Here is a 19,848-nt window from a genome sequence, read left to right on the forward strand (position 1 = left end):
TTTTTTTTTTTTTTTTTTTTTTTTTTTTTTTTTTTTTTAATTTATATTTTGAATAAAGCAAATAATTGAATATTCCACGTGGCATAATAAACAATTTCATCCATTTCTTCGGTGTATCAAAGAAACCCCAAGAACCTTCCTTTCGCCTATTTTAATAAACCAAATAACTCTCTTCTTTTACCAATTTATTCCAATTTCATATAATAATAATAAACATCATTCAAATAAATAAGTTATTTTCTAATTTTAAAATTTTTATGAATTTTCTAATTCAAATTTATTAAATATATAGACTCAACTTAAAAAGGGTTCACCATTCGTATATAGTTGAATGAATAAAAAAAATAAAAAAGAAATTTAAGGGAAATGGATTTATAAAAAAAGGTGACAGTTGAAATAAATTCAATTTACTATAGACCATAACCTCTCAACCAATACTTATTATTTATGAATAATATTTATGTGTGGTGAGAGCATGGTTTGACTTATAATTTCATTCATATTAGTCAGTGTTTTTACTTAATTAAACGAGTATATAGAAGGGAAAAAAATTAGTCTTTTTTAACTTCTAAATTTTTTATTTAATTTTCTATTAAATTGGACAATATGAGAAATTCAAACTTATCGGAGTATTATATATATATATATATATATATATTGAATTGTACGCGTGAGCAATAATTTTGGTCTTTGAAAATAATACAGTATTTAAAACCGTGGACAGAAGAGGACACGTGTTGGAACCACGTGGCGTACAGTAGACACAATGAAGAAGTGAATAGAAGAAAAGGAGGAGAAAAGGAGGGGTTCGTACGTTGGTTCAGGGAAATTTAATAATACAAGTAGGATGGAGAGAGACGTGGCGGAGAATGGTTGGTCCACATAGGCAACAGCAATAAATAGGAGATTATAATTCGGAGGGGTTGGACCAACCAGCTCCCAACTACCAACCCGATCCGAAAGGCCATCCCCGCAGCCCAGTCGGCTCCAGCGTTAATAAACGCAATTTTGCGCATTAAATGTTTATTATTCTAATTATTTCACCAACCCCTACCCGATAATCTAATTAATTTTGACTAACCAATTCAGAATTGGGTTACCCTTTCTCTTTCTCCGTTTCAATTGTGTTAAATAACTCAACTCACTCATTCAAAAACCAGGTTATAACTAACTCAATTCAACATTATCCTACTTTTAAGATTTAAGATTATGACAAAAATGAAGAATATTTGTTGTTTGTAATGGACATTAGCTATCCCGTAAAAGTTTAATATTTGAGTTTTTTTTTATATAACTTGGTAGATAAATATGATTTTAAAAAAATAATAATAATTAAGAAAAAACAATCTAACCCAAAAATAAAAAGGTTGAATTGTAAACTCTATTCGGATGGTTCTAACTCAGCCCATCTAAACTTTTGGCGCTTACAATATTCACTTAGTTTTATTCATTTATTGAATTTATAGGAAAGTATTGAGCTTTTAATTTTCTAGTATTGAGCTTTAATTTTCTACCATTTTCATATGAGCTATGGGAGGGAGGCTTAGCAATCCTCCAAGTGATTTTGTTTTAAATGAAAAAGTAGATGCAAAAAATGAAAGATTGAAATTTGTGTTAAATTTTTAACAGTGAAATTTGTTTATTTTGAAAATAAGAAGTGTGTTGAAGAATCCTTCTTTCTCTAGCTCTCATATTGAGTCAAAATCATGGAGGTTCACTGCTTTTCTGGGGAACTCTGAAACAAATAATAGGATAGGACTTCAATAAAAAGCTGGGATATTGATCAATTCCGAAGAATCTCCTTAATAAAAAGCTGGGATATTGATCAATTCCGAAGAATCTCCTTGGTTACTATAAGAGGAGACTTAAATGATATCCTTCTAAATTGTGTAAAGGACTTGCACATTTCTTGGTAATGAAGCCATTTTGAGCTTGTTAAAGTGGTTGCCAAGAATCAATTGAATTTGTCATGTATCCCTTTTGGATGAAGCTGAAACCCCGCACCCCCCAAAAGCACTATTACATACCCTTTAAGTTTGAAGAACATTGGACATTTCATGATTCTTGCAAAAGTATTATTAAGAACAATGGTTTTTGGGATTTTGATCCTTTTAAACCCTATTAAATTAGAGCATATTACATTTTTTTTTTTAACATTTATTTTCGTAAATGAATGATTATTTTTACATTTATCGTCGGCTCTGATGCAGCCATGTCACAAAGACTCCTACATTGTCATATCAAGATCACGAAGGAAACCAACTCAAAACTAAAACATTTGCTGATAGTATGCAACTTACAAGTAACTTTCTTCGTTGGTTGGCCATTATTGCTATCTTTTCCCATCTGATGAAAGTAGATATACCAGCTGCCTGCTATCAGCCGCGACAGCCTCCACACCTGTCTCTTTACTATCAGTTGCAATACAAAAAACACTTGCACCTATAATGGAGAAACTGAAGAAATTAAACACAAATGGTACTGGAAATGAATACTTCTTTTAAAAGATCCGATGGTCTCCAACGGCACTACATGATGTTCAGATCTCATATTTCCATTTTCTAACTCTTATAGCTTGTCTCTAATTTGTAAACATGTTTACACTTTCGACTCTTTGTTTCTTCTCTTGATGAGTTGGGAGAGTTATGGAAATCTTTTCAATATAGTGAAGACATGAATTCTTTTAGCTTTGTGCAAAAGAAATGGTGCACGTTATGGGAGGCATTAGTCACCGATGCTAGGATGCATAGTGAGGCAATTCTGTATTTTTCATAGTTTTGAGTGAGCAATATTCTAGTAATAGTTTGTTGAGACTTTCCTTGTTCAAGCTATTTCTTAATTTGTAGCTCAGGTTGGTAAGCTAAATTAGTTATTATTATCTTGCTATTAGTTGATGAGTTTACTATTTAAGTCCAGGAGCTTAAGCTAATAAATGTGTGCTAAAATTTATAACCACATTTTGACATTTGGAGGCTTTGATCCCTCGAAGACCATATTTTTCTCTGTTTAAACTTCGAGCAAGTTGGAGTCTAACACATACCTGTAAAACGAAGAAGAGTGCCCAATTTATTTCCTGTAGACAATGCCCACCCGAGTCCGAATGATACCTCGACCAGCTGATGCCCCAGTGGCAGTCTCTATAAAGTGAAAGAAAACACTAAATCATCTAACAGTGCTGGTAACAAAATAAATGAATATGACGAATTCTCAGATGGCTGGAATAATCAAGTTGCATTCTCTAGACAGACTACTAATTAATTTCCAAATATCTACTTGTAGTTTTACTGGAAGTTGAGCAGTTAGAAACAGAACAAATTAATTATCTTCTGTTATCATAAAACTTAAACTATTATTGTTTGCATATAATAATGGAATACTTTGCAGTCACTAAATCATATTATTTTATCCTGTGATACTACGTTGATGAGACAAGTACATCATATCAGAATGAAATTAACGTCTAAGACTCAGAAACTCAAAAAGTGTGCCAAATTTGAAATGATGATAGCACACTACCTTAAATCCAGCTACGCACCAAATGTGACCGTACTGTCAGCAAGTAGCATTAGTTTCCACAATTCTGCATGATTTATCTGACAATCCATTGGTAAATAGTCATGTGAATCTCGAGAATCTGATATGGTTGAGGCAAACAGCCATATGGCAGAGTCCTTTAGCTGAAGTAAGGAATGTTCCTCGGTGTTCTTTGAGCTTGTACTCATTGCACACAACAGCTCTTTAACATAGTCCCTTGCATTACAGTTGCTGGCAAAGTTTTCCGTTCGCTTCCAACTAAACAAACAAAGTGGAAAGATTGACAAACTGAGACACTCGGAGTAAAGTACCTAGAGCACGTTTTGGGATATCCCTAAAACAAATAACAGTACCTTTTAGATGCTAGCAAACATTCAAAGAAAATTACCTTCCAAATCTTCCTTCAAAACAGGTGTGTCTAGAAGTCCTGAATTATGCTTCTTGTTGGCTCTCAGTGATGCTTCATCTAGGTCTAATGAAGGACTGCAATGACATACTTTATCTGATTGATATAAGAAGAATGTGGGGATTCAGTGGAAGACGTTTCCGCACCATAATGTTTTCCAAGGCAACTAGTATTGTAAGCTTCATAGGATGGGCGATTGTATTCCTTAGTCAAATGAGACACATTTTGAGCTTATCCTACTGTACACAATGCTTGGAACTTGAGAAGATGGCACAGTGTCCATTCCCGCAGCCTCTTTTCTTACAATGACTTCCTTATTTAATGCCTCTGGATATGCGGAGGTCCTTCTTACACTTGAATCATTTGCATTCTGAGCTGAAAAAAGGAGATGGCATAACATCAATTACTAGATTATCATAATTAATAAATTGGTTGTAAAGGAGTTTTGCGCCTCAAAACCAAATTTAGTAAACATGGAAGAATGTCACAGAAATGCTCTTTTTAAGTACAAATGAAGTTTAAAGTAGTAATGGTGTTATCATTAGTGAATGATTGGTAATAACTAAATTGCTAGGGTAAGAAAGAATGTATCCATGATAACAAATTCTTACCATGCGGGAGTTGAGAAAAGGATCCACTCGAACAAGGTTGCTCTCGCATTGCTTTCTATATAATCCGTAGGAGTTTACTTGTCCACTTTCAAGGAATTTATTTGAAGATTTAATGGGCATTTATCCATCCTTTTATTATTACGCATAGTTTCATCAGAAAGTACTCTACCAGAAGAGGTACAGCCGAGAGGACATTCTGAAACGTACAAATGACCCTCCTGACTTGTTCCATGCACATTCCACCAATTTCACTGTCACGGGACTTTTTGCTTCCAGTGGCTCATGATAATTTACCAACAACTCATCATTTATGCAACCACAGAATTGGAATCCACTAGAATCAATAGGTTTCATATCTTCCTTACCTTGACCATTGTCTGCAACAGAAGAGAAGTTGCCATTAATTTATGCATGGTCATAATGTTGCTTACCCTCTAAATTGTCAAGACCGTGTTTGGAAAGCTCTAGACTCGAGACAGCAGATTCTTAATTCACATGTAGTATGTGCATGTATTCCTGCTTTGCTCTATCTTCTTTCTTCGATACGTCTTTTGTATTTCCATCTGCAGATGAATAAGAATATATTTTAATAAAACAAAAAAGTTTGTTTATGCTTACATATCAAATGTGTCAACGTATTTGTCAAACGTTAATAACAGTAGGTATAAGTTAATTATAAATTACCACAAGGAAACCCTTACCAAATTAGAAATGGCTGTCTTTTTCCGGTTAGAATTCTCCTTAAGCAGAGGAATTGCTTGTGGAATCAAAAAATCATCATTGACTTCACAATGTATTGTCCTAATGAATCAAAATCATTTCTTTTGGAGCCTGAGTCCGTGTTCAATGAGCAAATTTTCTTCTGGAGGGAGTTCACCGACTCTTCAGATATGACGATATCAGACTGATTGAGACTTTTCTTTTCCATGCTACCAGGAGCAGACTCACAATAGCTGCATAATAAAAAAAATCGAAATAAAAAGAAAATTATATAAATGGACCAATGTTTTGTCCAAAAAAAGAAGTGATAGATCTGAAGTATGTGATGCATGATGATTATTGTCTTCAGTATCTGGACAATAATTTTGGATAGAAGCATCTGCACTGTTTCCATTTCTCGACTAATAGCTTCCAATTTGTCCATTGACAACCTATCATGCTGTAAGAAGTTAAGAGCGCTTCCAACAATCAAATTTGTAAATCTGACAAACAGCGTGTAAAACACATTTCTCAAAATGATCCATGTTTCCGTCATCTATATTTCTATTGAAAATGTGAATAGAGCTTAAATGTAAACTTCTCTTTATAACAAAAGCAAACAAGGAAGTTTATATGGCTTCCATTACAAGCTAATTGTGAATTCTCATAAGTTCTTCATCAATGGACACATTATGAGCTACTTGAGGGGATTCAGATACAGCATCCTCTTGTACGCACATAGCTTTCTCTGAGGCATGAACAAAGTAGTTAAAAACACCTTGGAGATGCAAAGTTAGCTGGCAATTTATGAATTTTTTATCCTTTCCTGTAGACGTTGCTACTGCTGCCAAAGAAGTTGCTGAGCTATTTTTTTTTCTTTTCGCGTGTGTAAAGGAACTATCTTCACATACATGCCACAAAAACCTTGATTCACTTCATTGACAGACGCTGAGCTTGACTGTTTTTCGGTCATGGATCTAATTCTTGAACCACAATTTCCTACTTTTTTTAGATTAGCATAATTGAGTAACTTTTCCGTTTCAATTCAATGATTCCTCCTTTTCTTTCTTGCAAACTCCGATCTTTCATGGCAAGAAACTAATTCAGACTGATTGTGACTTTCACTGGTGAAATTGAAGGTAGAAAGTTAACCATGGCCCTTAAGATTGCATGAATTCAATTCCTCTTGTGCGGATACACAAGAGTGCTATTTCACTGGTGAAATTGAAGTTGCTCAGTGGTGACATATTCAAACTGAGAAGATAAAGTACTAAGTTTTACCCTCCAATTCACTTGACACTTGAGCATTTACTCAAAGCTAAGTTGGTATCAAGAATGAAAAAGGTAGCATGGTTGAAGGATATTTTGGAAAGGAGACACAGAGTAAGTTACTGATCATAGAAAATGCAAGGAATTCAAAAAGGTTACAGTATGATAGGACTCGTTTATTACTGGTTGACTCCACTGGTTAAAGGGATCCGTATAAAAATGCAAATCTAAGAAGCAAACAGACTGTAGGTTAAAAGAGAACAGTTATACCTCCACTCCATCAACCTTGCACGAAGGCGTTTCCCGTGCCAAATTGTAGTGAGGAGGCAGCCTCTCCTCTGAAAATGAACGTCCATCCATAGACAAAATCTGCAAGGGACGATGTAACCTTTCAATAAATATTTTCCAATGGCACGAGAAACAGAGATATTCAATACTTAATACGAAGGTGATACGCACCATAAATAAAAGCCCCTTTGGAGACCAGCCAGATTGCCCATCTGGATAGGGAAATCGATCTTTACCCTACACAATAATGCAATGATTACGGTAGGTCCTCGGTTGAGATTTCTTATCTAGAATCCTGTAAATGCATCTTTTCTTAACTTCTTGAAGCTCTAATGGCAGAATCTCTTATAAAGAAAGATAATGGGAATCATCAATATCAGATTTATCTCTACTACAATGCAGAGTTGAAATAGACACACCTAGATAACAAATAAGTCACTCCATAATTATCCATCAGTAAATAATTCATAAAACACATTTAAAGTACCACATGAAACTCCAAAATCTATATTCCTAGCTCTCTTTGACATTTACTGTTCTTGATCTAAAACACCTCTTCAGGTATATTAAATTTGCAACTACAACAACCACTCGAAAAATAACAAAAATGGTAATTAGTTCAGCAAGCAGTTCGAATTGACAAATTCGTCAATTGGTCCAAAGTTTCCCTGGATATTGGAACTCTGGATATTTGACTCTCCTGAAGATTGCGGTGACACTAAATGGAATTTACTGTGCATTAATACCAAATCCAATTTACAACAAATTCGCACTACTCAAAATTAATTTATCAGATAAGCTTCATGAAGTAGACAATCTGATTTTACTTGCAAATTGGGATCAACTAATTTTTACCAATTCTAGATCGCAAAACCTACCTAGATAAGCTTGCAATCGCTTCAAAACAACCAATTATCAGAAAAGAAATCTTTTCAAAGCAACCAAGTCGAAAAATACAGAACAGAATTCCAAAGGGAACAAACTATGTTACAAGCATCACATGCTTTCCACTTGAGGTGATAGGCAAACTATCAAATAAACATAGAAAAATATAATCGGAAATAGCAACATCACCACCGCGATAAATGGAATCAATTACAGCAGACATATAGATCAGAATATGCAGGGCAAAATAAATCGAATACAAACCCTAGAGCTGCTCCAGTACTTCTTGTCCCAATGTGTCCACTGTACAATGATCCGATGGAAATTATCTCAAGACTGGCATCTGCCTGTTCTTTGAGTTGAGCTCTTGTCATTGGAAGGAAAAATAAAACAGGTCCACAGAGGATATTAAGAATGGATGGTGGAACTCGTTGAAGAACTAGGCGTGGAAGTTGATTTTCTGAAAATCCTCCGTAGACAGAAAGACGAGTGAGCGAGGGAAGGAAAACTGCAGGACGTCTTGTGGCGGATTCATATTTCTCCCTCCATCGTAGTAAGTACACTGGTTAAAAAGGTTAGTCAAAAACATAGGAACGCCGTTGCCGGGGATCGAACCCGGGTCACCCGCGTGACAGGCGGGAATACTTACCACTATACTACAACGACTTTTTGTTAGCATGAAGCACTTTATTTTATAAATAAAATAAAAAATTGATATCAATCATAAATGCAAACACCGTAGTTAATAATATTAAACGCTAACTTATTTATCCACTTAGAGAGTTATGCACATATTTGTTTGATACAAACATTTTTATGCATCTACTATCCCCAAATCTATCAAAATTAACTATCACACAATTTCATCGTCATCTTGAAATCCGTCTCGTGTGGTAAACATTATCATACAAAGAAACTTATATATATTTAATCTTTTATACACATTCTTCAACAAAAATGGAAATATTGGGTTTGCGTGGGAGTTTAATGGAGCTAATGAGAGGTTGAAGATGGTAAAAGCTGAGTTGTTAGAAGAAGGTAGTTTTGATGAGGCCATTCAAGGAGTGGATGGGCTTTTCCACACTGCTTCACCTGTTCTTGATAACAACATCAAGGGAGGTAAGGTCCTGATTCTTTGCTTAATTAAAGGGAGTGTTTTAGGTTAAAGGTTGTGTATTCATGGGCTAGTACAATTATTGTTTGGCAAAAACATATATGTGACAGGTGCATGTATCTTGTGTCCATGCTTCTTAGTTCAAACTAACAACACTGATTGATCCATTTATGAATAATGTAATACAATCGCATCGGGTTTCAAGATGAACAAATACAAATGTTGTGGATTTCTTTGAATCGGAAAACGCCTTAAAATATTTCAACATCTTTGACGTTTCAGGCCTTCAATACTCACCAAAACGAATGAAGTTCGGCCAACAAAAAGGCCAAAACATTAAATGAATTATTAAGTTTTATCTTTTTAAAATTAAAAGAAAGGGCAACAGTGCGAGAAAGTGGTACCATGGATGGAACTACGAAATTGGTTTACAGCTCATACCACAAGTACTCGTTCTCACTTTCCTCCGTACCTTAAAATAAATTTAAAACATACTCATAATTTCACACAAATTAACGTTGAATGATTCAAGTTGTTAATGAAAAATTTCAAGATCAGGAACATTGGTATCGATATTGAATTCCACAATTTCACACAGAGTTGACAAAATCTTTTAATCGTAACCAAAATGGCAGACTGAGAGAAGAACACTCTCTCATTTTCACTCTCAGAAAACCAAATTAAAAAAGGGAATTTCTCAATGGACAAAACAATTGAGAGAGGAAAACTCCTAAGCTGCAAAAATTTAAGGGCAGGTAATGTTGATGGACTCATCAAGCCAACAAGAAATGTCATCGTTCCCAAAATCCCCGAAATCCGCATTTGGAAAGCCGCTGGGTTCATCATCGCCGAACCCAAAAATCTGGGTGTTCTCCAAACTTACAAAATCCTCCAACAACATTCCGATTCCATCCGCTAGAATCGAATCAAAATTGATCCCCATGTTTATTTCGTCTATAAACGGATGGCTCTGATCGGTTTCTTGAAGGTAGTTCATATTCGTGCCTGTTTCTTCTTTGATTGAATCTCCCACCACTTTCAAATCTTGGCTTTGGGAAGTTGAATCGTCCCATTCGAAAACCGACGACGGTGAGGTGTGGGATACGGTGGTCTCCGCAGTGCTCTCTGAAAGAACAGCGGCGGATGAGGATGCGGTCCTGTTGCCTTCTTCAACAGCCATTTCTGCCGCCATAGCTTCAAACTGCAGCCTCCTCGACTCATAAGCTTGAGAAGCTTCTTCTGCAGTATCGTAAGTACCAAGCCAAATACGGCTTCTCTTAAAGGGATCTCGAATCTCAGCCGCCCATTTTCCCCAAGCTCTCTGTCTCACACCTCTGTATTTGGAAGACGATTGTCTTCGGGAGGAGGAAGGGTTTTTGATCTGAACCTTGGATTGCTTAAGCTTAGGGTTTTTGTTTTCGTTGTTGCTGTTCTGAGAACTCTCGGATTCGAGAGCCTTTTTCAGCGGAGGCAGGTGGATTTCGTGTACGGTTCGATTAAACTTTCTTCCATATCTTTCTCCTTCATCTTCGCTTGAAGATGAGTCGGTTGCATCAGGATCGTAACAGATTATGCGAACTTTTCTCCTCATTTTGGAATCCGCAGAGAAATTTTTTGGATGCAGCTTGGATTTTCTGTTGCTGCTAACAAGTTTCTGATTAGAATGCGGCATCCGGGAGTACGACAATGAGATCAAATCGATGGGAAGAAGAAGAAGAAAAGTGAATAATCAAAGGGAAACAGCGGAAGATCTCTGAGAATTCCAATAACTAAAGTGCAAGGTGGAGAAACGAAGTAAAAAATGTTTTATACGATAAGCCCAAGAGAACTTTACTCCAGAACAACTCCTGCAATGGAAAAAAACCAAATCGGAATTAGGCCGAAAACCCTCTAGGAAACACATATACAAGCGAATGAAACTAGAAAATCTGTCTTGCCTTTTTAATCTCAAACGCATTGAAAATGATCGTTGCAGCAGAATCAACCTCTGCCGGAACCAGCAGAGAAGGAAGGAAGCAGAAGAAGAAGAAGAAGAAGAAAACCAGAGCTGCAACAGAGCCCCAATCACTGCCAATATGAACAAAGCCGACATAAATCTACTGCTCAACCACCGTCGTCAAGTTCTTTCCCAGTTCAAAAAAAGCACAAGCCCAGATGAAGAGAAGTCTGAGCCCTGCTGTTGAAAGGTTGAAAGAGAAAAAACAGTAAACAAACCAGCAGATTAAAGCGAGAGAGATCGCCAATCCATGGCCAACATTGTTCGATTTTAGAGAAACAGAAGAGAGACAGATAAAGAGAGATCTCGATTGTGCTGCAAATCTCTATGGAAATATCAGAAATCGAAAAATATGATTAAAAAAGATGAAGAGTGAGCAGTGAGCAGTGACAACAATGGAAGAACGAATCGACCCACCCCCCATTCCGTGAAAAACCCGACATTAAAATACACATAAAAAGAAAGAAAATCATAAAGAAATTTCTTACTCTGATCCACTTCTGTCTCTTCGTGTTGTTCCAAGAATTTCCACAGTCGGTGGCGCCTGCAATTCTTCCGAGGAGCGTTCAAATTTTACAGAAGTGAATGATGAGGTTGGAATTTGCTTAAAAAGAGATGTTTTGATGATGGGTATGGATGGATGGCATACCCATCGGATTCATGCACATCCATCCATCCATTCCATCCATCCATCCATCCATCCAATTGAAACTTTCTTGGTCTATCTCATTAGTCAAATTATCTATTCAAATATATAATTGGTGGGAGTGTTTTAAATCCAACGGATTTAGCTTCAAACATTATTAGATTTTAGTTTAATTGGGAAGTAAATGCTTAAATAGTCTAAATTAAAAAAAGAATTCGACTCTGGAAAATGGAATTATGGTAAACATAACATGGACAAAAATTGATTTGATACTAGCACATGACCAATATTTAGTTAATGGGAGACTCAGGCAGTGAAGCACGTGATGATCTCCCTCATAAAGACGTAAATTGTGCACGCCCAAATCATCCACCTAACATGACAACCCCACAAAATAAGAAGATTAAGATATTCATGCATGCCTCCTTCCACCTTTAATTATGCCAACACAAGCCGCCTCCTTTTAAATATTTATTTATTATCGCTATCATCAGAATCAATGAACCTATTAAATAAAACAATAGGTTTTGTAATGATAGATTTTAATCATCAACTCTGGTACCAACAATAAAAAAGAATATATAACTTAAATATTATTGATATCGTATTCAACGCTCACAACTAGATTCTCTAAATGAATTACATAAAACACTAATTAATTACAACTTAGTATTTATACATATACTTTAATCAAGCTGAAAATGAGTTCTTACCGTTAGTTTATTATTAACTTTTTTTTTCTTTTTTTGAAATGTTAATACAGTATATAGCATTTATATTATTTTTTTAACATAAAAAGTAATTTAAAATTACCATTGAAGACTAACATTAAAACTTATTAAAGATTTAGAAGCTCAAGTTAAGTACCAAATGAAAAAATTTAAATATTTATAAATTTGTATTACATTTAAAAAGTAGAGAGGGGAACAGGGGTACGGAATGAAAAGTGAGAAATAGGGAAAAAATGAACAAAAAAAAAAAAGAAAGGACCACACGATGCACGTGATAATGTCTGTATTGATATTGGCAAAATAAAGATCCGACCCATGCCCGACCCGAACCTAAAATGCCCCAACTAACATCCACCGAAAAGTCACGACACGAATAATTAATGCAATCCATTGTTCTCTCTCATCATGTGAGATTCCAGTAATGACCATGTTTCACATCCAGCAACCATCATCATCCCCTCATCATGTGCATGCCATGCATGAATTATCAATTCCGCGTAACGACAAAGTGGGCCCACCGCAAACAGGCTTACGTTTTTCCCGCCCATAGCGCCGACGTGGAATCTTCCGCCTTATTCTTCCCACCAAAATCTCCGCCTATACCGTTTGTCTTCCACAGAATTCTCGACACGTGTCGCACCATGAACCCCACTCCTCCAGCTGTTACGCCTAGCATTACGATGACGCGGCCAATTCGGCTGCTATTTTAGTCTCAGTCCATAACTGCTATTTTCTTCAATTTTCTCGCCTTACATTACACCTAAACTTAAGTCGAAATTAACCCTTCAAATTATTTTATTACAAACACGTCGTTTATTATTTGCGTTTTTAAGTGACACGTATGCAACTACATGCCCTGTACTAGAATATTAGCCCAGGCCCACATTAGAATTCTATGAAAGATTTCAAAGGCCCAACAACAAGCCCAACGTTACAGATCAATGCGAAGGAAGACTACAATAGATGAGGACATACAAAACAAAACACAAGATTCATGGTTCGATCAAGCTGATTCCATGGTGGACTTCAAATTTAAGAACCCATTTGCCAGGACAGCTTGAAGCTTCTCCCAATTGGCAACGATAAGCCACTGACCTCAACCATCAAACTTTTTCCTCTTTCACCATCTTCCCCCAATGCCTCTTGCTCTATATTTTGCTCCACCGTCCAGGCCGAAACTCCGACCGCCACCGGAGCTCCATCGACAAAGACCTCCTTCGCCTTCCCACTTCCATCCAACCCCAAAACTGTAACTTTCTCAACAATCAACCCTTTGTCCAAAGCAAACTGCCCCGCCGCAACTTCCGACCAAATCTTCACACGGCCGTTATTCTTCACACCGTAAAATTCCACATACGTCGAAGTACCCTTTGCAATTTTCATCTCCGGCTGCTCATCGTCGTCCAAATACAGATACCCTCTAGCCTCGCCGTCAGATTCGCCGGCGGGGAAAGTGACAACGAGGCTAAACGGCGTCGCTCGAGCTTCATTAGAAATCATCCCACCCTGCTGCATTGGCAATATGGCATTCTGATATAAATGAACATTAATCACATGAAGGGGTGCATGGAGTGTCATATAACGCCCCTTTTTGGACATGATCACGTTCGTCATATTAAACATGTCGTACCAAGTCCCCGGCGGAAACAGAGCAGTGACCTCTGTTTTGCTCTGCTCGAGCACCGGAGAAATCATTAAGCTCTGCCCCAGAAGAAATTGGGTGCTAACTCCATAACACTCGGCGTAATTCGGGAACGAGAAGAAAAGTGGCCTTGCAATTGGGGCCCCTTTGATATGAGCTTCATACGACAAAGTGTAAAGATATGGCAAAATCTTGTACCGCATTCCCAACGCATTTCTAGCAGAGGTAGCCACTGATTCCCATTGGTAAAGCTCCTGTCTAGGAGAATAGAAATTGGCATGATCTCTGGAGAAAGGGTAAAAAGCTCCAACTTCAATCCAACGGTTACAAAGCTCTTCCGTTGGCGCTGGATAGAACCCACAAATATCGGACCCCACCATTGGGATACCGAAGATACCGAAATTGAGGACAGTGGAAATGGAGTATTTCAAATCCTGCCACGTCCCTTGATTGTCACCAGTCCAATGGGCGGCGTATTTGCCAGAACCGACGAACGTGGAGCGTGTGAGGACAAAGGGGCGTTTTCCTTCGAGCCCTTGAAGGGCCTTGTGTGTGGCAATTGCTTGCGAAAACCCGTAGAGACTGTGAGCGTCGTATTCCAAAACGCCGTTGTAATGAACAGCGCTTGTAGCGATTGTTTTGTATCCAATCGGAACCTGCAGTCCGGATGCGTTGATTTTGTAAGGTGGGTCATCCCATCTTGTGTCTGTTATGTTCTTACAATCCAAACAACAAATCCACCCGGGTCCAGTAGCATTGGGGCACTGTTTCCCCACCGGTATCGTGCATTTTCCGGTACAGAAATTGGAGGCTTCGTTCATATCAATCCAAAGGCCATTCACCGGAACGAGTTGGTGAAACCGGCTAATCTCATCGGCCCACCAAGAGACGGTGGCGGGATTGAGGAAGTCCGGGAAGTGGACGGGGCCAGGCCAAACTTGGGCCAAATAAGGGTGGCCTTGGTGTTTGATGAAGACGTCTTTCGCAAGGGCTCTTCGGTAGACGGCATAGGTGGAATTAACGGCGATTCCAGGGTCAATTAGGACAATGTACTTCATGCCGGAGCTGTGGATTTTGTTGAGAAATGATAATAGAGCTGGATGAGGGTAACTGATGGGATTGAGAGTGAAATCCTTGTGGCCGTCCATGTGGTCGTCGTCGTTCCATATTACATCGAGTGGGATCTTGGCCTTTCTGTAATTCTCCACGACGTCTTCCACGACGGACAGGTTCCGGTAGCCCCATCGGCATTGGTGAAACCCTACAAATTCCAGTTCACATATAATAAGATCATTTTTATCTCTAAAGTTTTGAGAACATAAACTTAAATGCTTTTTTCACCTTTAATTTTCTCATAAAATGACATTATCCCTTCGACTTCAACCATCTTCAACACCTACTTATAAGTATATTTACGTATAGGCCTACAACATTAACTCCGTTCACATGTTGCTACTACTCCATGAAGGCTTACCCCAAGAAAGATCCACTTTAGAGTATGGACCATTCCCTTTCCCTTTCCCTTTCCCTTCCCATTAATCCCCAAACCAAACCCACTTTTTCCCTCCTCCACACGACACATCAAACCAAACCCAAAACACTTCCTTATCCCAACAAACCTCACCATTTTCATTCTCTACATATTAACCATTTTTGCTTTGACTCGATAACAAGAATTGTCATCCAAAATATAATGTTTTAACCAGTCTAAATCAGCTATTACATTAAGTAATCTAGTTGTGTCTATAATTAACATGCAAATTGGGGAGTGTGAATACAATAGCATGATCATACGTACCGAGAGCCCAATAAGGCATGGGAGCCGGCCGCCCCACAAATGCTGTATACTGATCTACCACACTCAACGGCGACGGCCCTGCGAAGAAGTACAAATCCAAAACACCGCCAATTATCTTATATGTCAATGAGCTGCCTCTGTAAAACACATCCATCCCGTTGCTATTCAGAAGCAAAACGCCGTGAGCGTTCGCTTCCCCTCCGCCGCCGCCGTTCCTCAGGTCCATGTACACCGGGTGGGACCCGTAGAGGTCGGTGTTCAAAGTCACCGCCGCCACGTCGGTGGTGTAAAGAGTGTAAGGCTCATTGGGCTGCAGTTTCATCCCTTTCGGCTGCGTGTTCTCCCCCAGCCCGTATAACGCTGCGCTTTCCGGCAATTTGGTCGAAATTTCTAAATATTGGTCCTTAAACACAAGGCTGTTAAACGGGTCGGATTCATCGCTACCCGAATTGAAAAGAGTCTCCCCATTTGACTTCCTCTTCACCGTAAAGCTAAATGGGTCAGCGAAATAACTGAAAATCAACTCCGACCCGGCATATTCTGAAACGGTTACGTTGTTTTTGGGGAAAACGACAGCCCCTCTCGGCGGCGGAGGGTTTTGTCTCGGTAACAAATTGTACGGAACTTCCCATCGTTTCTTCTTCGCATCCGTGATATGGACTCTCAAACGATGCTCTGTTTCATGCCTGTAAAATCAAATTACTCAAATCAATCAAAATGAACCGAAAAATGAAAATTATGTACAAATGGGGTTATGAATTTCAATGTACTTCACAAATAGCTGCAAGAAGGGGATATCAGCGCCGTAAACTTGGCTTTCAGCGTTAACTTGGAGGAAGCCGAGAATGCCGCCGCCGGGGGCCTCGCCGACCGAAATCAAACGGTAGCCATTGCCTATTTTCTTGGATGGAAGGGCGTCGGCTGATTTCACGCCGAAATCACAGAGGCCAAAGAAGAACAGGGAGAAAAGAAACAGAGCATGAAACGAGGGAGCCTGCAACTGCAATGTCGCCATCGGAGCTTGGAGAAGTGTAGCACTGCAGTGCACTATTTAAGAGTAGAGAAAAACGAGTGAAAATAAATAAATAAATAAATAAACAAATTGTCTTTTTAGAAAGATAATTCACTTTTTCGGATTATTTTTGCGTCATAAATTTTAGTATTTTTACACAAGCTGTCTATTTTAGCTACCCGTGATATGAGATATTTCCTTGGAGTAGCATATAATTATTTAATTTAATTTTTTAGTGTTTTATATTTGACAAAATCGGTTCTGAAATTTTATTATTTAATTCTCGAAATGCATTAATACTTTTACGTTAAAAAAAAAAAAAAAAAAAAAAAATTAGAATGTCGCCAAAATAATATACATCATTACTTCAACATTGAGACATACTTGTTTCCAAAGTTAATATTTATTATTGCCAATGATTTTGGGCACGTGGTTTGTACAAAAGTCAAAAGAATATAATTTTTGTCTTCTCAAGTCAAATCATGTATTATATAAAAATAAAAAAAATAAAAAAAATCAAACCAGGCATTAACTCATGAAAAAGAGTAGCTTTAAGATTAAGATAATTATTTAACACTAACCATAAGGATTAGGAACTATAATTATATTAAGCGAAGCTACGTATAACTAAAATAAAACCGAAATTGATGGGCTTGTACAGGTGAGGCCCATATACGGCAACTCTTCATTCGGGCTGTGATCGCTTTCTAAAGCCCAATTGAATTGATAAAGAAAAGGCCCAGTTTGAATTTCCAGTCTCCAGCCTTGATGGGCTCAAATTACTGAATAAATATATAATCCATTTATTCTTCGTTGGTTGGTGATTCAAAGAAATATTGTCGCGACTATTTCAAATATTTATAAATCCATTTTAATTACGACTAATAAATCCCAATTTGTGTATTAAAAAATCGTTGGCGGTCTCGGTCTTATCTCGAATTCAATGAATTTATTTCTAATTCAACGGGTCCATTTGAAAAGCAAAATAAATAGGAATTTAAATGCCGAAAATATGGATTATTAAAAAGTCAAATATCCACACTCTTGTTCTTGTTTTTATTTCTTTCACACATTTTAAGGTATCATTATTGTTATTATTTCCGAAATATATGTATTATTTGGTAGGAAGGAATGGAGGGTGTCGGCCAGTTGCTGATATTTTGGCAGAATCGGTTCCCCACCCCACACTGGGTGTGGCTCACAGACTCAACCAAATGTTTTTTTTTTTTAATTTTTAATTTTAATATATATATATATATATATATATATATATATATATTAAAAAAATAGACACAATTATCAAGGTTTGAATAATCAGGATGGTAATTTAATTACTTAATGCACCAAAAAAAGTAAATATAAATTTGATGTAAATTACCAAAATTGGTAATATGCAAGATTTATTAACTAAAACAACCAGTCAAGTAAATGATTACACCCTCGATATTATTGAATTTGAAAAATAGAAAATAAATAAAATATATTTTTCTTCCATTCAACCATTAAATAACTATTATTGTTTTAAAATAACTGCACGACCATTTGTGTGTAAGTGAAGTAATATTAAAAGCATGATTTACGCATTTGATCAATAATCTAAATATAGTACAATATTGATTTTACACATTATTAATTTATGTAAGAAATTTACGACTGTGACAACTGATTTTTAGCATCCATTGGAATTTATTCCTTTCTAAATATATCCTTTCAAATTAAAAATAAAAAATAAAATTTCAAAATATCCAACGGTTGGTAAGGGAATAACGTGTCTCTAATTAATTCTAGAAAGTCAATAAAAAAGAAATTTCGCTAATTTTATTTTACCCTTCCACTCCAATTTTACATTTTATTTTATAATTTGTAATTCTCTTTATTTTATTTTCTTATACACGCAATATAAAATTAAAGGAAAAAAAAAAAGATTCTGAAATGTGTGTGGCGTTTTTAATAATTAATTTTCCTCTGTGTATCTGAAAAAAATCCCATTGGCTGAGCCCACCACAAGATTTTGTACCTTTAGAAGATATTCTCCTTTTATTTTAATTTTAAATTTAAAATTTTAAAATTTTGAAGGTGGAGTGGGCATACACGTCATCGCCAATTTGGAGATTTTGTAGAAAAGCGCACAATCAAGCACTTTGATTATTGGCTTCCCAATTCGGTCCTTTTTTGGACAAATTCCAACTCACCTTATTCATGCCATTGTTTTGTTGGACCATTTACATTCAATATTTGGGCATTTCATTTAAATAATATATTTACATTCAATATTTGGGCATTTCATTTAAATAATATATTTACATTCAATATTTGGGCATTTCATTTAAATAATATATTTACATTTATTTTATAATGTTTTATCATTGAAGCATAGTGATATGATTAAAGAAATAAATACAAATCTTATAATGGGGAAGAATTTGTAGTCTTTTTGTTTACCAAAAGTAAAATAATATTTAATTTTTTAATTTGGCAGTTAAAGACATTAGGAGCATGATGTTTTATGTTTAAATTAAAATAATAATAATAAGGTGGGAAGTGGGTTTGTAGGTACAAAATCCATATTCTGCATACTAAATTCCAATTGTTTGGGTAAAGACTTGACGAAAAGGAAAGAGAGGGAAATTACCAAAAAGGGTTTAAACGCAATTTTAGTAATTGTTTTTTTGCTGAGACCAATAATTTGAAGGCAGCTGAGCCGAGCCACCGAAAGAGAGCCAACAAATTAAACAAAAACGGATCCGTCATTGACTCGGATAGCGGGCCCCATTCTTGCGGACTTGTGAATGGAATTGAAAGGAGTTTAATTTTTCCCCATTCCAAAACCGAAACCGGACGAAGTCACGAAAATGAAAAGGAGGTGGGTAGAATTTTCCGTGGGAAACAATTTTCTTTTTAGGGATAAGAGAGAGAGGGATTTTTATTAGCATATCTATACGCCTCCACGCGCCTGTTTCCCATCGTTATCCACGCGCCTTGCACCTTCTTTCTCCCCCCTTATATAAATCCCCGCCCCTTGATATCCCGCTCAAATTGTCTCACGTTCTTTATCGCCTCTATCCGTTGGAACTTGGCTAAAATATCACAAGATTCGAAGGGAAAGGAAACCCCAATTCCTCTTCTCTGATTTTTTTTTTTTTTTTTTTTTTTTTTTTTTTTTTTTTTTTTTTTTTTTTTTTTTTTTTTTTTTTTTTTTTTTTTTTTTTTTTTTTTT

At 36.7% G+C, this 19,848-nt stretch overlaps 4 protein-coding genes and 1 non-coding gene across 19 annotated transcripts in view; 1 reads left to right on the top strand and 4 right to left on the bottom strand.

Annotated features, from left to right (window-relative positions):
- Positions 1-2,152: 2,152 nt before the first annotated feature.
- LOC111458369 lies at positions 2,153-8,277 on the bottom strand. 12 transcript variants are annotated; one of them, XR_002713101.1, is made up of 10 exons: positions 7,957-8,248; positions 6,979-7,102; positions 6,790-6,888; positions 5,253-5,504; positions 4,917-5,114; positions 4,552-4,830; positions 3,923-4,315; positions 3,517-3,792; positions 3,041-3,137; positions 2,153-2,400 (listed from the first exon to the last, which is right to left on the bottom strand). XR_002713101.1 is itself a non-coding variant. In XM_023100987.1 (3 exons), the coding sequence occupies exons 1-3, from the start codon at positions 8,064-8,066 to the stop codon at positions 5,617-5,619; spliced, it is 303 nt and encodes a 100-aa protein (XP_022956755.1). In that variant the 5' UTR covers positions 8,067-8,277; the 3' UTR covers positions 5,511-5,616. The 12 variants fall into 12 exon arrangements, 1 of the variants encoding a protein (XP_022956755.1); XR_002713103.1 differs by having other exon boundaries at positions 6,979-7,151; XR_002713100.1 differs by having other exon boundaries at positions 6,979-7,226.
- Positions 8,278-8,286: 9 nt separating this feature from the next.
- On the bottom strand, positions 8,287-8,358 carry TRNAD-GUC. The gene has a single exon. It is a non-coding gene; the product is annotated as a tRNA-Asp (tRNA).
- Positions 8,359-9,332: 974 nt separating this feature from the next.
- Positions 9,333-10,652, bottom strand: LOC111458841 (ethylene-responsive transcription factor ERF118-like). The gene has a single exon (XM_023101680.1). It carries the CDS (start codon positions 10,476-10,478, stop codon positions 9,552-9,554), a length of 927 nt encoding a protein of 308 aa, XP_022957448.1. The 5' UTR covers positions 10,479-10,652; the 3' UTR covers positions 9,333-9,551.
- Positions 10,653-12,972: 2,320 nt separating this feature from the next.
- On the bottom strand, positions 12,973-16,661 carry LOC111458872 (alpha-xylosidase 1-like). The gene is made up of 3 exons (XM_023101723.1): positions 16,390-16,661; positions 15,620-16,305; positions 12,973-15,082 (listed from the first exon to the last, which is right to left on the bottom strand). The coding sequence occupies exons 1-3, from the start codon at positions 16,632-16,634 to the stop codon at positions 13,212-13,214; spliced, it is 2,802 nt and encodes a 933-aa protein (XP_022957491.1). The 5' UTR covers positions 16,635-16,661; the 3' UTR covers positions 12,973-13,211.
- A 2,995-nt stretch (positions 16,662-19,656) lies between these two features.
- LOC111458553 overlaps positions 19,657-19,848 on the top strand; it is a 1,285-nt gene continuing 1,093 nt past the window's right edge. Inside the window, exon 1 of one of the 4 annotated variants that reach the window (XM_023101296.1) lies at positions 19,657-19,793. The gene's annotated coding sequence lies outside the window, so the exon portion shown is untranslated. The remainder of the gene's footprint in view (positions 19,794-19,848) is intronic. The other 3 variants (XM_023101297.1, XM_023101298.1, XM_023101299.1) reach the window with 3 other exon arrangements.

The sequence above is a fragment of the Cucurbita moschata genome, unplaced genomic scaffold (genome assembly GCF_002738365.1).
Source record: "Cucurbita moschata cultivar Rifu unplaced genomic scaffold, Cmos_1.0 Cmo_Scf00021, whole genome shotgun sequence".
NCBI classification, from domain to species: domain Eukaryota; kingdom Viridiplantae; phylum Streptophyta; class Magnoliopsida; order Cucurbitales; family Cucurbitaceae; genus Cucurbita; species Cucurbita moschata.

What these genes read in the sequence shown, in the direction of transcription:
- LOC111458369 (XM_023100987.1), bottom strand. Translation starts at nt 8,066, where the DNA reads ATGACAAGAGCTCAACTCAAAGAACAGGCAGATGCCAGTCTTGAGATA. An exon ending in AGTACTGGAGCAGCTCTAGG is followed by an intron (nt 6,889 to 7,956) that starts GTTTGTATTCGA and finishes CGTCCCTTGCAG; the next exon opens with ATTTTGTCTATGGATGGACG. An exon ending in GCAAGGTTGATGGAGTGGAG is followed by an intron (nt 5,711 to 6,789) that starts GTATAACTGTTC and finishes AACTTCTTACAG; the next exon opens with CATGATAGGTTGTCAATGGA.
- LOC111458841 (XM_023101680.1), bottom strand. Translation starts at nt 10,478, where the DNA reads ATGCCGCATTCTAATCAGAAACTTGTTAGCAGCAACAGAAAATCCAAG.
- LOC111458872 (XM_023101723.1), bottom strand. Translation starts at nt 16,634, where the DNA reads ATGGCGACATTGCAGTTGCAGGCTCCCTCGTTTCATGCTCTGTTTCTT. An exon ending in TTCTTGCAGCTATTTGTGAA is followed by an intron (nt 16,306 to 16,389) that starts GTACATTGAAAT and finishes TTGATTTTACAG; the next exon opens with GCATGAAACAGAGCATCGTT. An exon ending in CATGCCTTATTGGGCTCTCG is followed by an intron (nt 15,083 to 15,619) that starts GTACGTATGATC and finishes TGGAATTTGTAG; the next exon opens with GGTTTCACCAATGCCGATGG.